This window comes from Thamnophis sirtalis, unplaced genomic scaffold (assembly GCF_051295495.1).
Source record: "Thamnophis sirtalis isolate CommonGarterSnake01/CBP01778 unplaced genomic scaffold, rThaSir2_p1.2 scaffold_5, whole genome shotgun sequence".
Classification (NCBI taxonomy): Eukaryota; Metazoa; Chordata; class Lepidosauria; order Squamata; family Natricidae; genus Thamnophis; species Thamnophis sirtalis.
The window spans coordinates 104,947,449-104,962,069 of record NW_028261385.1 but is presented as its reverse complement, the minus strand read 5'-3'; the positions used below and the strand labels follow the sequence as shown (position 1 = coordinate 104,962,069).

At 37.3% G+C, this 14,621-nt stretch overlaps 1 protein-coding gene across 1 annotated transcript in view; it reads right to left on the bottom strand.

Annotated features, from left to right (window-relative positions):
• LOC106555048 (ephrin type-B receptor 5) overlaps positions 1 to 14,621 on the bottom strand; it is a 144,809-nt gene that overhangs the window by 53,000 nt on the left and 77,188 nt on the right. Inside the window, exon 4 of the mRNA XM_087716398.1 lies at positions 257 to 412. Within this exon, the coding sequence (XP_087572524.1) occupies positions 257 to 412 (156 nt within the window). The remainder of the gene's footprint in view (positions 1 to 256; positions 413 to 14,621) is intronic.

The following is a 14,621-nucleotide window of genomic DNA, read 5'->3' as shown; positions in this document are numbered from 1 at the left end:
GCTTCTGTACAAGAGGAAGTTCAAAAGAACAGTTTGGGGAACAAACCTCTCTAATGCATAAAATGTAACAGAACAGGACTAGGGACATCAAAAAAGAAAACAAGGGACTTGAGGAAGAAACTAAAACATAGGGAAGTAATCATAGAAGAACCTGAAGGAAAAGGAGCAAACACAGAACTGGGCCAGAAGAAGAATCCAAGATATAAAAGGAAAAGGGACCAAACTAAGCCAATCCTCGTTATTCTTAGATACTTACTGGTACAGGGGGCATCTGAGACATCTGAAGAAGCACGGTAATAGTGAGTCTGGCAGGCACATTCACTGGAGCCTGGGATGGAAGCATAACTGTGGGTAGGGCAAGGACTGCAAGGGGCATCTCCAGCCGATGCTTTGAAGGTGCCTTTGGGACAAGCTAAAAATATAAAGGAGACAGAAACAGAGAACAATCTTTTCAATTTCAGCAGATCAGAAACTCTATTTTTTTGTGGATTGATTTTATATCCAGCTGCAACAGATGACAAAACTGTAGATATTACTGAACATATAAATATGAACAGAGGCTTTCTAATCCATTCTTTCCCAGCCTGGTACCTTATTTCCAAAATTCCCAATTGGCATGCTGGCTGGGAACTCTGAAAAATCCAGGGAGGCATCATCAGTCGTGGCTGTGACTAATGATGTCCTGTGACTAATGTCCTGCCTATTTTCCTATCAGTTCTAATTCAGTGTGATGAAAAATAATTAATTTAGATATATATGAATTCCGTGTGTATGCTGATCAAATAATCAGGGGACTTGCAGAAATAGTTGCTGGCTTCAAATAAGGGCACATGACCAGGTGAAAAAGACCCCACCCCTTTTAAACATATGATGCATTCATTGCCTGCACATAAAAGGTGGAAGGATTTAAACATCCCATTACACTTTGGAGCCGGTGATTATTGCTATGGACAAGCTGAGAATAAAATAATAATAATAATATCAAAAGCACAACTGGAGGCAAAATGTTGAAGATCACACTCATAAACACAATACTATTTTGTGTACATGAAAAAAACTAAACAAAATCCCTTCAGTGTTTGATGTAATATTAATAAGAGTTTTTGAGAAATAAAAACAACCATCCCCCAAGAAATATCAAAACTTCTCCAAGATCATAATTTACAACCACTTCCCTTTATATATTTGATTGATTTTTATGGTTCATCATACAGTCAGCCAGATGTTCAGACAGGATTTGGCATTTTTGTCCACCTATTAAATCCTTCTTAAGGACCTGGAGATAGGCAGATGTGAATGTCTGATGGTTTTATAGATATCATTGCAGGATGTAAATGGTTCTGAGTAAAACTGTCTTTTGTGATGGACTGATGGTGAATTTGTCATTAATATTATTAATATTATTAATATAAGGGGATGTGATGGTTCAGCAGTTAAAGATGTTGAGCTTGTCAGCTGGAAAGCTAGAATCGACCTGACTTGACACCGGGTTCACAATGGGGGTGTGTCCTGTTACTTGCTTCAGCTTCTACCCACTTATAGCAATAGCAATAGCAGTAGACTTATATACCGCTTCATAGGCCTTTCAGGCCTCTCTAAGCGGTTTACAGAGAGTCAGCATATTGCCCCCAACAATCTGGGTCCTCATTTTACCCACCTCAGAAGGATGGAAGGCTGAGTCAACCCTGAGCCGGTGAGATTTGAACCGCTGAACTGCTGATCTAGCAGTAGCCTGCAGTGCTGCATTTTAACCACTGCGCCACCTTGGCTCTTACCTTGGCTCGAACTTAGCAGTTCGAAAGCATGCAAATGGGAGTAGATAAATAGATACCACTTTGGTGGGAAGGTAACAGCTTTCTGTGCACCTCAGCATATAGTCATACTGGTCACATGATACAGAAGTGTCTTTAAACAATGCCAGGTTCCCTCAGCTGACACAATTTCTGGAGGCAAATCTTTCCACTGATAAATTGTTCCAACTGCCATAAAATTTCTCCGTAGTTCTAGGCTGCTCCTCTCCTTGATTAGTTTTCGCCAATTGCTTCTTGTCCTGCCTTCAGGGGCTAATTTAACAAATTAATCCACCAGAAATGTTGCATAATCAATGTGCTGAGGAGATACTACTGTTACTATATTTTCATTAAGAGTAGCCTGAGACCTGAATTTTAGGATCTAAAGTTTATAGAAGCTAACTTAGCATGTCCTGATAAAAGCATTATGCTACTACTGCTATTGCTGTTTAGTTATCTGTAATAACTCTCTGCCCTTTTGAGGGTAGGAACACCACATATCTACCTCCAGATTTCTACATAACGGCATTGTGCATTCGCAAAAGCCATAAAAATGCAGCTCTAATGAAAAGGAGACCTTGTAAATAGTTCCAGCCAGTTCTAGCCACATCCACTGATTCCAGTTTTATTCTAAATGTCTCGGGGATGAAAACAAACAGGAACCAGGATTTTGATCTTCTGCTGGAGTCATGAATTTCAAAAGAAGCTGCCATGTTAGCAACGAACTTACATTTTATTACAGGATAAACCACAAATAACTTCAGCTATTTTAGATTCAAGAAGAAAGTGAACTTACTGGTTTAAAACCATCTGTCATTTTGCAACCCAAAGACTTCATTTGGACTTTTTAATTTACCATGGTTTTCTCAGTTTAGTCTATAATTCACCTGCAGCAGTTAGCAGAACTCTAAGCAAGTTGTAAAAAAAAAACCCAAAACCTAAAATTAAAAAAAACAGGGGAGGGAGATGGGCTTTAGCAGACTGAAAGCTATGGGGGATTTCTGGATTGCAATCCAGCAAACCTATTAAAGAGTGTTAAATTGCTATGCTATGCTGAAATTCTGGATGTAGTAAATGCTGGAGCCCACTTGGGCTTTTTCATATGCAAAGCCTCTCTAGAGGTCACATGCTAATGAATACAGCACAGTATCTGCTGTGACTGTAATGTAATCAAATGCCACACACCAGCACATACTGTAGTTTTTTAATTGCAAGAGAACCAGAATGAGTTTGAAAGATCACATCTCATGTAAAATGGCTGCAGTTTTGAATGTGAAAAGTCTAATAAGTTATTACATATTATTTATATTTGCTTGGTTTTTTTTTAACATATGAGTCGACCTGTACCACTTTGGAGCAGTAAGGATTTAAAAAGTAAAAAAGATTGTGTCTGCTGTATAAAAAGCACACTCAGAACCTGACTCTTCCCTTAAACATGGCTAACCAGCGATCCAGTTATAAAACAAATGCAACGCAGAACACTCTTGCCTCGGGTCAAAGATGAACGATGGGTAGAAATGTTGCCAGACTGGTTCTATAGCTTTGGAGATACTCTCACCAGTAAATGTTTATAATATCTCCATTCTGAAGTTTATATAATTCAGATATGAACAGAAATTTTAGACAGCAACATTTATGAAACTTATCAAACTCAGGAGGGGTATCAGGGGTGGGAGTGGAAATAGCATACTGATGGGAAAATAGTGTCAGAAAATTTCTGAGGGAATGTGCCAGATGTCATATGAGTGAGCCAAATGTTACAGCATCAAGAAGAAACTTGTATAGGTTGGCCTCTGGTTATATCAAACTTTGCCAGAGGAACAGAATAATTAATTAAGCTTACTACAAAGCGATCTCTGGCAATTCCAGTCTATCCCGCTCCATCACAGTTTGCAAGAGAGATTTAGCCAGGCTTAAGTACTTTTCTATTGCTAGTTACAGAATGCCCATCAGGGCAGATTTATTTTAAAGATGGTCTGGAATTTATTTAGAAAACCAACTTCTTCAGTTAAATAAAAACAAAACCCTAGAGCAAAAAGGCTACCATCTGCTCAGTCACCTACTGTAGAAAAAGTGAAATTAGGAGTTGTTTGCTAATTACCTACATTGGTGGCTTCTAATGCAAGTTTTCTCTATCTAGCGACCCCTGGCTTTTTTCAGACAAAATGGATCCATTCATTCATATAAAGACAATTCAGTTAGATAACATCAAATATCTTTAACATGATTTACGCCACCAATAAAGGCAGGGACCAGGCAAACATCGAATAATCATACTTGTCTATAACTCCAACCAAGAATAACTAAAAAGTAATCGAAACCATAATTATAAGCAACAACAATGTACAAATCTGATTTATAGGTGAATTGGCCAAATAATTGTCCAGAGCAAAGAGCCAGAATATCATGACATGATCTGTCAGCCTCTGTTTCGCTATTTGCTTTCAGCTGCCATTGAAACGGGGAGGGGGGAGGCTGGTATTTGGGAAGGGAAGTTTTAAGTACAGGAAAGATAGTAAAAAGGGAGTTTTGTTCTCACCATCTACTGCGCATGCTGGAGATAGTGATTGGGGTGCCAAGGCCAACCACCCTGCATACCAACCTGATGTTGCTCTTTGAAGATGGAACTCACATGACACCTAAGGGATTTGCAGATTGGAGTGTGGGATGGGGTTACCAGGGGAAGGGGGTTGGGTCACATATTGATATGTATGATTTTGCGCGCTTTTGCCTCAGATCTTGCTTTGCTTAGCTACTATCTTTTCATAAAAGTACTCTTAATTCTGCAAAATGGAGTTAAGTGGTTTCTTTCTAGGTTGCTGAGGGAGGCTGGATTGACATGATCAGTTACTCCTGTATTGCTGCTCACCTATTTATAGGAATCTCACCAGACTGACTACATTCTCTTGGGAATAACTAGGTGAGGGCTTTGGGAGAAATTCTGGTCTGCATCGCTTCCTGCCCTGCAAGGACTCTAAAGCTGCCAACCTCTTCACTCCTTCCCTCTACTTGGAGTTTTCACCACAGTAGTGGAATCTGTACAGCAGGAGGACAATACCTAATATCCACTAAGGCAGAGGTGAGGAACGATGGCATCTTCATGACTTATGGACCAACTCCTAGAATTCCTGAGTTGGTCCATAAGTCATGAAGTCATTGAAGTCCACAAGTCATAAAACAGCCATCATTCCCCACCCCTGCACTATAGTAAGAAACATGTCTTGTGCTATATAAGCCTAGTTGTTCTGAGTGTATCAATGAAAGCTGAATTTAAGAATTGTTTAGAAAGTTTAGGCTTTATCCACCTAAAAGGACCCTCCAAAGTGGGCTTAATATGATAGATAGATAGATAGATAGATAGATAGATAGATAGATAGATAGATAGATAGATAGATAGATAGATAGATAGATAGGGAAATACATGTTTCCATGCTGTCCTCAGTTTCAAATAAAAATTCACCAAATTATTTGTCAGCAATATTTTCTATTTTCTAATATCATTGTTAGGCACTTGTGATTTAAAGAAACTGATTCTTGCAAAGCATCCTCCCTAGATGCACTGGCAACCTATCCTAGATGCCTAGGCAACTAGCAATTTAAAAATTTGGGTCCACCCAAAAAGGTTTATGCTAGGATAAGAGGAGTCACAAAAATTAGCAGTTTCATATGGTTCTGAGAACCATTGGATGAGTAGTCTAAACCTGGAGCTCATGGAATGCCTTTGATTTTGTATAAATTGTATAAATTATGTTTTCAGCTAGAAATCAGAAATGTTTTTAAGATAACATAATGCCTCCTTCCTCTGTCCCCACTTGGAGGAAGAGAGGCACATCGGGTCCCAACCATTTTGTCTTCCTCGCCTCTGATCTTTTAAAGCTGCTTTCCTTCCACCAAGCTTCAATACAGCAAATACAGAATGAGGTTAGAAAAATATAATTTCAAGCATTCATTTTTGGGAGGAACGTTTATATATAAAGGTTCTCCCCCTCCCAACTTAGGCAATGCAAGCAAAAATGTGTCTAATATACAAGGTGTGAATTGACTGCCAAATCTGCATGCTTTTGGGTTGTTTTAAAACTTATTTGAGTAGAGGTATAAATCACTGGGGAAAGGAGAACATTATGTAAAGCCAAGTGAAAAATACTTCTATAATACAGCTGGGAATCACACATCACTATTATTGAACAGTTTGAGTGCACACATCCTTTGAATGCCATTTATATAGTAATATTCTCCTAGGAAAAAGTTTCCCTTTTGACATGCATTGAGGTCTAGTTTGCAATGAAATATGGATACACTTTCCCCCCTTTTCCATCTGCTTTCAGTTTGGTTTATATTTGTTCATTGGTTCCAGATTTTGGACACATTCCATAAGTTAGTCAAGATACCTTGGATCAAAAATTGTTGCCCTATGATGCATTATTTCACCAATTAAAGGTCATGACAAGAGTTTTAGTAATATATAAATAGATGAGCACAGAGTAGGGCTGGCTGAAGAACTGTTTCAGGTTTTGTTTTCGTTTTTACACCTTCTGTGTAAGTATACTGTGTTAAAAACAGCAGCTGCTTTGGCCTCTAGACTCTCACAAGCAGAAGGAGAAGTACACAGGAGATAAAAGAGAGGCTCTGTTGTCCACATACCAGTCTGTGTGACAGTTCCAAGAGAGTGATCATGCTTATGAACAATACTCTACCTACCCCTCCCTGAGTCCACCAAACCAATCTCAGAACTTAATACACATGCTAGGGCTTGTACGAAGTGTAACTCTGAGGGCTTACAAGTGGGGAGAGCAGGGCTCCCAGGTAGTTCACAGTCGAGAATCTCTCCCACCCCAGACCCCATAAAATGACAGAGACAGTCACAAATAACTGCAATGTGGAATTTAACTTCTACCCTTAGGGGTTTTTCTCCCTGAAGTCTTGCAGACAAATACATGAACAGATAACCTTTCATTCTGGGGTACTCTGTGGCATTCCCTGCCTGCTTGCTTCAGCCTTCCATACTCTATATATATAGTCTCTTGTTTAGATAAAGTATATCTACCCTTTTGGCCTCTGATGTGCCTCAAACAGCAGATTGACAGGATTCTCTTGTTTTGAATCCCCAAAGTGAATCAGAAGGAAATTCATCTTCGCAGAAAAGACAGCCCAAGAGAGCTGCCACCAACTAATCCTGATATATGACTTCTGATGGGGAGATAACTTTTTCCAGCTTTTCTCTTTCTAGCCACTTGAGTGTGGCTGCCTCTTCTGAAGCAAGATCAGCCCATTTCAATACATGCCATAGATCAGGGGTGTCAAACTGGATTTTTTCAAGGGCTGGATCAGCATTGTAGTTCTCCTCCACAGGCTTCTCTCTTTGTTTCTTACAGTTTCTTGGTTTTCTTTTGCTTAGTCTTTTATTAAATCAAAAATTCTTAATAAATATAAATAAATAATGAACCCCCTACTTGTTCCAATACTGAGGCTCTATCCTCACAGTCCAGCAATTTCTTTGGAGCAATAAGTAGTTTTTTCATTGAGGATCCTTCTTCTTCTTCCAGTTTCTCAGACCTTCTGCTCTCCTCTGAAATACTCTTAAATTCTGTTTGGCAGCTTTAAGGTGCAACTCTGCTATTATATTACAGAATATCCTCTCCCCCCCCTTTTTTTGCTGCAAAAATAATGATGGTGAGGTCAGTAACAAGTACAAAAGGAAGGGGCAATGGTTGCAGCTCCTCTATTTGTGCATTGCTCTTTGTCAGGTGCAAGAAAGTCTAGTCAATTTTTAAGCAGCAGCTGCCATTCAGCATTCTTCAGTCTCAGCTACTAAGGGAAAACTGCAAACTCTAAGAGTTTGGAAAATGGAGTGAATTTACTTTCCATGTGGCTACAGAGCCAACATCTTTTTAAAAAAAACAACCAACCAATTTTCACAGGAGTCTCAACTGACCTGAAATAAAACAATCCAACTTTCCATTACTGATGATGAGGAGACTTGTAGCTGCTTTCAAACTGGAGCTGAATTCTTAACTGGAAATGCTCCCTCTTTCTCTTCCAAAATATCTGCCATATTTAAGAAACACTTCAGAATGAGAATATTCTTAATTTCACTGGGGTTCCTTCCCCATATTCATATTGTTCCCTCCTTCCCTTCAAGTGCCAAAAGCTGAAAAATGTTACACTATTATGAATACATCAATTTAATCTAAACCACATAACTTGATATCTCATCAAATCCCACTTTTCCTGCTCAGAATTCAATCTGCCAGAGACTCACCAGTCCTAGTTGTAGTTTGGCATTACGCTGGCTAATGAACATTTCACCCTTTTGTAGCTCTTTCAGTCTAAGACTTCAAATAGCTCCCCCCTTCCAGAATCTATTTATTGCTGATTTGCCCTATTTTAGTACTTTACTAATGTTGTTACATGTTTCAAATTGCCTTTTTAAAATTGTGCCTCAGTCCTAGCCCACGTGGGGAAGTCAGCTAACAAATGTTCAAAATCACAATAAGTGGGAATTAAATTTTAATTTTTTCTTCAGCCAGACTGCAGAGAGTCACGTCTTGAAATGATATTTTCTGCTCCGAATGGCAGCTATGCATGAGAAGGCCTGCATCAATGTGGTTCAGGCTATAGCTAAAACTTGATATGCTTGGCTGATGGAAGTACCTCCCCCTCCACCCTCCACGTCTGTCTCCTTCTAATAGGCAGAGGCAGCTCTTGAAATCTAATGAATTTTTGTGGAAATGAAAAGTAGGGCAAATTCATGTAGCTTTAACTCTAAGGATGCCTTTTTGGAAGCGGGGGAGGAAACCTAGCAGACAGAGGAGGGAGGGAAGGAGAGATGAAATGTCTTTGGACATCAGTGAGGGGAGAATCACAGAAGTGGATCCAAAAATGATAAGCCTACCTAGAATTCCATCTTCCTTTCATGTGTAACATATAGTTCTGCATACCAAGTTTTATCCCAATGTAACCATGCTAAATATTTCCTCATCCCCACCAGTTTTAGTAATCAATGTGAGAATGGAAAAGAAAGGATTGAAAAACATGCAGCACCATTATGGCAAAACAGAAGATGTTTTGAACACACACACACACACACACACACACACACACACACACACAAACACACACACAAACTCAGTGAAGTAGGTCCATGTTAACATCTAACTGTGCTCTGAAAGAAAGATTGCACAACCTGGCTGCAACCAAGAACTGAATGCTACTTTAGCTAATAATTATTAGTTGAATGAGACTTTTAATTAATTTATTAAAATATTTTTTATATTTCTCTTATAAAAACTTATTTTTTTTAATGACAACATTAAAAAATAGGATGGCTACTATCATCTTAAAATGACCACCTTGCATTCTCTATCACAGATGGGAACAAGTCTTAACTTTTAGTTTAAAATATATACAAACACCACACAATTCCTTTTCAGGGTAAATACCAGTGGTGAGATTATTATTTTTTTTGCTACCAGTTCTGTGGGCGTGGCTTTGTGGGTGTGACAGGGAAGGATACTGCAAAATCCCTATTCCCTTCCCACTCTCAAAATTTCTGCTACCGGTTCTCTAGAACTTGTCAGAACTGGCTGAATACCACCTCTGCTAAGTACCGCCAAGTTCAGGAAAGAAGTAACAACTTGTAAGACATAGAAAGCAAAGGCATGAGATAAGAAACAGAAAAGGAAACACAGCTATAGCTGTTCATACTTACACCATCTATTATCTCATGCGTATCTTTCTGTCCTTGCAAAATCTACTATATTCATCTACAAATTCATACACGTTTGTTCACTTTGTGGATCTTATCAACATGATTCAACCATTCAAATTTCCCTTCCCCCCTTTTATCCCATTCACTTTTATTTCATTTATTTGTATTACGGTTTGATCCTCATTGTTTGACTCCAAATGACAAAACTATCTCAGTATACTTCTGTACTAATTACTCACTTTTCTGTTCAAGCCACATACATTCAACACCCATCATTGTCAAATCTATCTCTTCTTTAGCCACACAGACTTAATTAACTAATTTCCATTTCACTTAATTTTTTTTGTTTCTTCTGACACATTCAACTCTCACTTCCATATAACAAAACAAACATTCTAATATACAGCCATTTTTCCTTCTTTCGTCAAATTTTAATCCCTCACTCATCATCTTAAAATGTCTCCATTCTATTTTGCACCTTTAGTAAATTCTAAGCAAGTTTTTTTTTAATCATCTATTGGCCTGGTTCTGCACCACTTATTTTTACCTGAAACTATTTACTTCGTTTTCTCCATCAAACACATGTATCTCAGTCTTTAATACATTACAATTCAGCTCCATGTCTCAGTGCATCATACTCATGGGGTTCCAGGAAGCCTTGAAAACTTGGCTTTGGTTCCTGGCCTGGGGTTGATGTTTATTATTTGTTTAAAGCTTCTGTTTTGGTGATGTTGCTGATTATTGGATCATTTTATTCTGGGCTGCTTGTCTGAATTAATGTTTTTAGCTGTTTTATGTTTTTTTTTCTACTTTTGTACATCACCCAAAAACCACTTTGGACAGGAGAGAGGGGGGGAGGGGGAGAGGGAGGGAGGGGGGGGAGAGAGATGTAATGTTGATCACAAATCATTCAGATTCTCAGATATAATCTGCTTACAAAAATATACACACATTCATATTCCCCCTCAACAGGTTTTATACATTTATAAATACATTAATGAGATATCTCACATTCTTTGTGATGAACTCTTCACTAAGTGGTCCATTTATTTTCCTGCATCCTTTGCTGCTCTTATCACATTCAGCAAACAATCGTTAGCTCAAGCTTCATGCAAAATATCCCATAGTTCCAACTTTTTAACTTTATCATACAGAGTCTGTAAATCAATAAATGCACGGTTTCTCACTTTCAGGGATTTCTCAATGAGAGCAAACATCTTGTCTTCACACTTCCCGCCTAGAGTAAAAGCCACACTGCACTTCCCACTTTTTGCACTTTGTCAGTTCTTATATCCTTTGAGACACAATTCTGCCAAATGTTTTTTTCAATAACAAACTAATGTTATGCTTTTTCATCTTACTCTTGATAACATCCCTTTGTATAAGGTAACAGTAATATCATTATTCTACCATCAAATATGAAGTCTTCATATCTTCATTAAACAAGCTACATACCAGATTGTTTAATGGGCTGGGTTGCTGTCACTTTGCTTCACGTGCGCTTTGCGCACATGTGCAGTTACCCACAGGATCACTATCGGTTCTGCGACCCAGGCCAACATATCACTACCGGTTCACCCAAACCAGCACGCAAACCGGTAGCAACCCACCTCTGACATACACTATAAATGTAAATTACACACACACACAAACACACACACACACAGATATATAGATATAGATATAGGTATAGGTATATAGCTATAGATAGATGATATAGATATATAGATATATAGATATATAGATATAGATATAGATATTGATATATAGATATATAGATAGATGATATAGATATATAGATATATAGATATATAGATATATAGATATATAGATATATAGATATATAGATATATAGATATATAGATATATAGATATATAGATATATAGATATATAGATATATAGATATATAGATATATAGATTGATATATAGATATATAGATAGATGATATAGATATAGATATATAGATATATAGATATATAGATATATAGATATATAGATATATAGATATATAGATATATAGATATATAGATATATAGATATATAGATATAGATATATATTGATATAGAGAGATAGAGATAGATAGATAGATAGATAGATATAGATATAGATATAGATATATATTGATATAGATATAGATATAGATATAGATATAGATATAGATATAGATAGATAGATAGATATAGATAGATGTAGATGTAGATGTAGATGTAGATGTAGATGTAGATGTAGATATAGATATAGATACAGATACATAGATATAGATATATAGATATAGATATAGATATAGATATAGATATATAGATACAGATATAGATACAGATAGATATAGATAGATGATATAGATATAGATATAGATATAGATATAGATACAGATACAGAGATAGAGATAGATATAGATGATATATATAGATATATAGATATATAGATATATAGATATAGATACATAGATACAGATATAGATACAGATATACATGTAGATATAGATATAGATATAGATGTAGATAGGTATTGATATAGAGATAGAGATAGAGATAGAGATAAATAGATAGAGATAGATAGAGATGTAGATATATAGATAGAGATATATAGATATAGATATAGATATAGATATAGATATAGATATAGATATAGATGTAGATGTAGAGGTAGAGGTAGAGGTAGAGATAGAGATAGAGATAGATGTAGATATAAATTTCTCCACTTATACCATCTACATTGGCAGCCTTACCAAACAGGTAGTCCTGTTAGTCCAGCCATTCTTTTAGTGACTGTTCAAAGTTACAAGTGCACTGAAAAAAAGTGACTTATGATGGTTTTTCACACTTACAATTGTTGCAGCATCCCCATGGTCATGTGATCAAAATTTGGCTGCTTAGCAACTGGTATGTATTTATCACAGTTGCAGTATCCCGGGGTCATGTAAACCCATCTGACAAGCAAAATCAATGTGGAAGCCAGATTCACTTAACAACTGTGTTACTAAATTAACAACATAGTGATTCACTTAACCTGTGGCAAAAAAGGTCCTAAAATGGGGCAAACTCACTTAACAACTGTCTTGCTTAGCAATGGAAAATTTGGGCTCAATTGTGGTTGCAAATTGAGGACTACCTGCAGTTTAATATTCTCACAGCAAGTTATTACTTTTTATCAATTTGTTCCTGGACATTACAATGCATATAGTAATATTCACTGAAACCTATTTTTTGACATATCACTATCATTCCCATGCGGATCAATATTCTTTCCTTTCAGAGGGAGCTGTTAATAGAAATGTTGAATGAGAATCTCTTTAGTTGCTTTTGGAAAGATTTTCTTTTCTGTTTTATTCCTTTGAGTCAGTGTTGACTCCTGGAGGCTATTTGGAGAAATCCTGCAGTTTTCTTGGCAAGATTTCAGAAGCAGTTTGGCATTGCCTTCTTCTAAGGCAGTGTTTCTCAACCTTGGTGACTTTAAGTCCTGTGGACTTCAACTCCCAGAATCCCCCAGCCAGCTGGCTGGGGAATTCTAGGAGTTGAAGTCCACAGGACTTAAAGTCGCCAAGGTAGAGAAACACTGTTCTAAGTGCTGAGGGATAGTGACTGGCCCAAGATCACGCGGGAGTCAGCTTTGTACCTAAAGCAGAAATAGAACTCAGGGTCTCCTGTTTCTAGCCTGGTGCATTACACATTATGCCAAACTGGCTCTCAGAAGTTGTTCAGTCATAAAAATTAATCCAACAAAATTTTGGCCAAAAATTGGCCACAATGGAGTCAGGAACAACCCTTATTTTACCCACAAGGGCAACAATTTGCTTAGACTTCTTTCTTTGTTGGTTTAATATTATGTATTTTAAAGTGAAGTGCTAGTACGAGAATACTGAGTTGTAGCAACAGTGCTCTGTACCCAAGGGCTTATTCAAATGTATTTTAAAGATGATGATCTATTATTAAGGAAATCAGAATTAGCCAAGAAGTTCCAAGCTACATTTTCAAAAGAAAGGAACCACTCAGTGGAAAGTCATATTTCTCTTCTTCTATGTTTCTTCCTCAAGTCGGGTTTGCTAGACAAGAAGAAAAATGACTAAATTAAATTAAAATTACACTATCACTTGCAAAATCAGATTTCAAAAATTAAATGTGTTTTGCTGATACTGAAGCCTCCGTTTTCTAATAAAAATGTAATTGGAGAAACAAATCATTGTAGCCTACATTTCGGAGCCATTAAACGGTTCCTTTTCTCATCTCATATACTGTCCTGTTACCAACTGCTGTGCCATTGAACTTGATACATGAAGTGCACTACAGAAGTCCAGCTGACCAAAAAGAGCTTAGAAATGGCATTCAATCAATTATCGTGATATTTTCCTACCCAGTTTATTCTACTTTGCTGTTTTCTAAACTACAGGTAAATCCTTAACTTGTTTGAAGTTATGAAGGACACGCCCCCCCATACAAAGTTATCAAGTGATCACATTTTGGGGGCTTGGCAATAGACCTTTATGGATATTTGCAGAGTCCTGTAGTCACGTGACATCAATTGATATTTTTTGCTGGTTTCTGACATAAACTTCTGGTTTCCAGCAAAAAACACCCATTGAGTAAAATAGATTTGCTTGGTGATCAGGGTGTTTGCTTAATACCAAAAATGTAAAATCAGGTCTGGTTCATGTGGTAACTCACTTAATGACCACAATAACTTATGACAGTAATTTCTGTCTTGATTATAGTTATACGTCAAGGACTATCTGTAGAATAATTGCTATGAGACATCACCAAGTTGCTTGTCTGCTAAAGAGACAAGTGAATGACAATGAGGCATCTCAGCAGTTTAGCCTTCACTAGAGGAAGACCCAGGATCCAGGAAGTGGAACAAGGTAAGAGTTCCCATCGAAAGGAAGCTGCCCATCCTAAAGGACTAGTACTAATGCATCAAACCTGCCACTGCAACAATTCTGATTGTTTGTAGAAGATTAGATGTTAATTAGTTCTGCTGCCCAACAAAATGATAAGATGATGTCACTGACCAATCTGCAGGAGCAATCCAGGAGTGGCACAGATACTTATGTTGAACTTATCTTCTCAAGTAATTCTTCTCAAGTATGAGTTAGAAGGGACCTTGGAGGTCTTCTAGTCCAACCC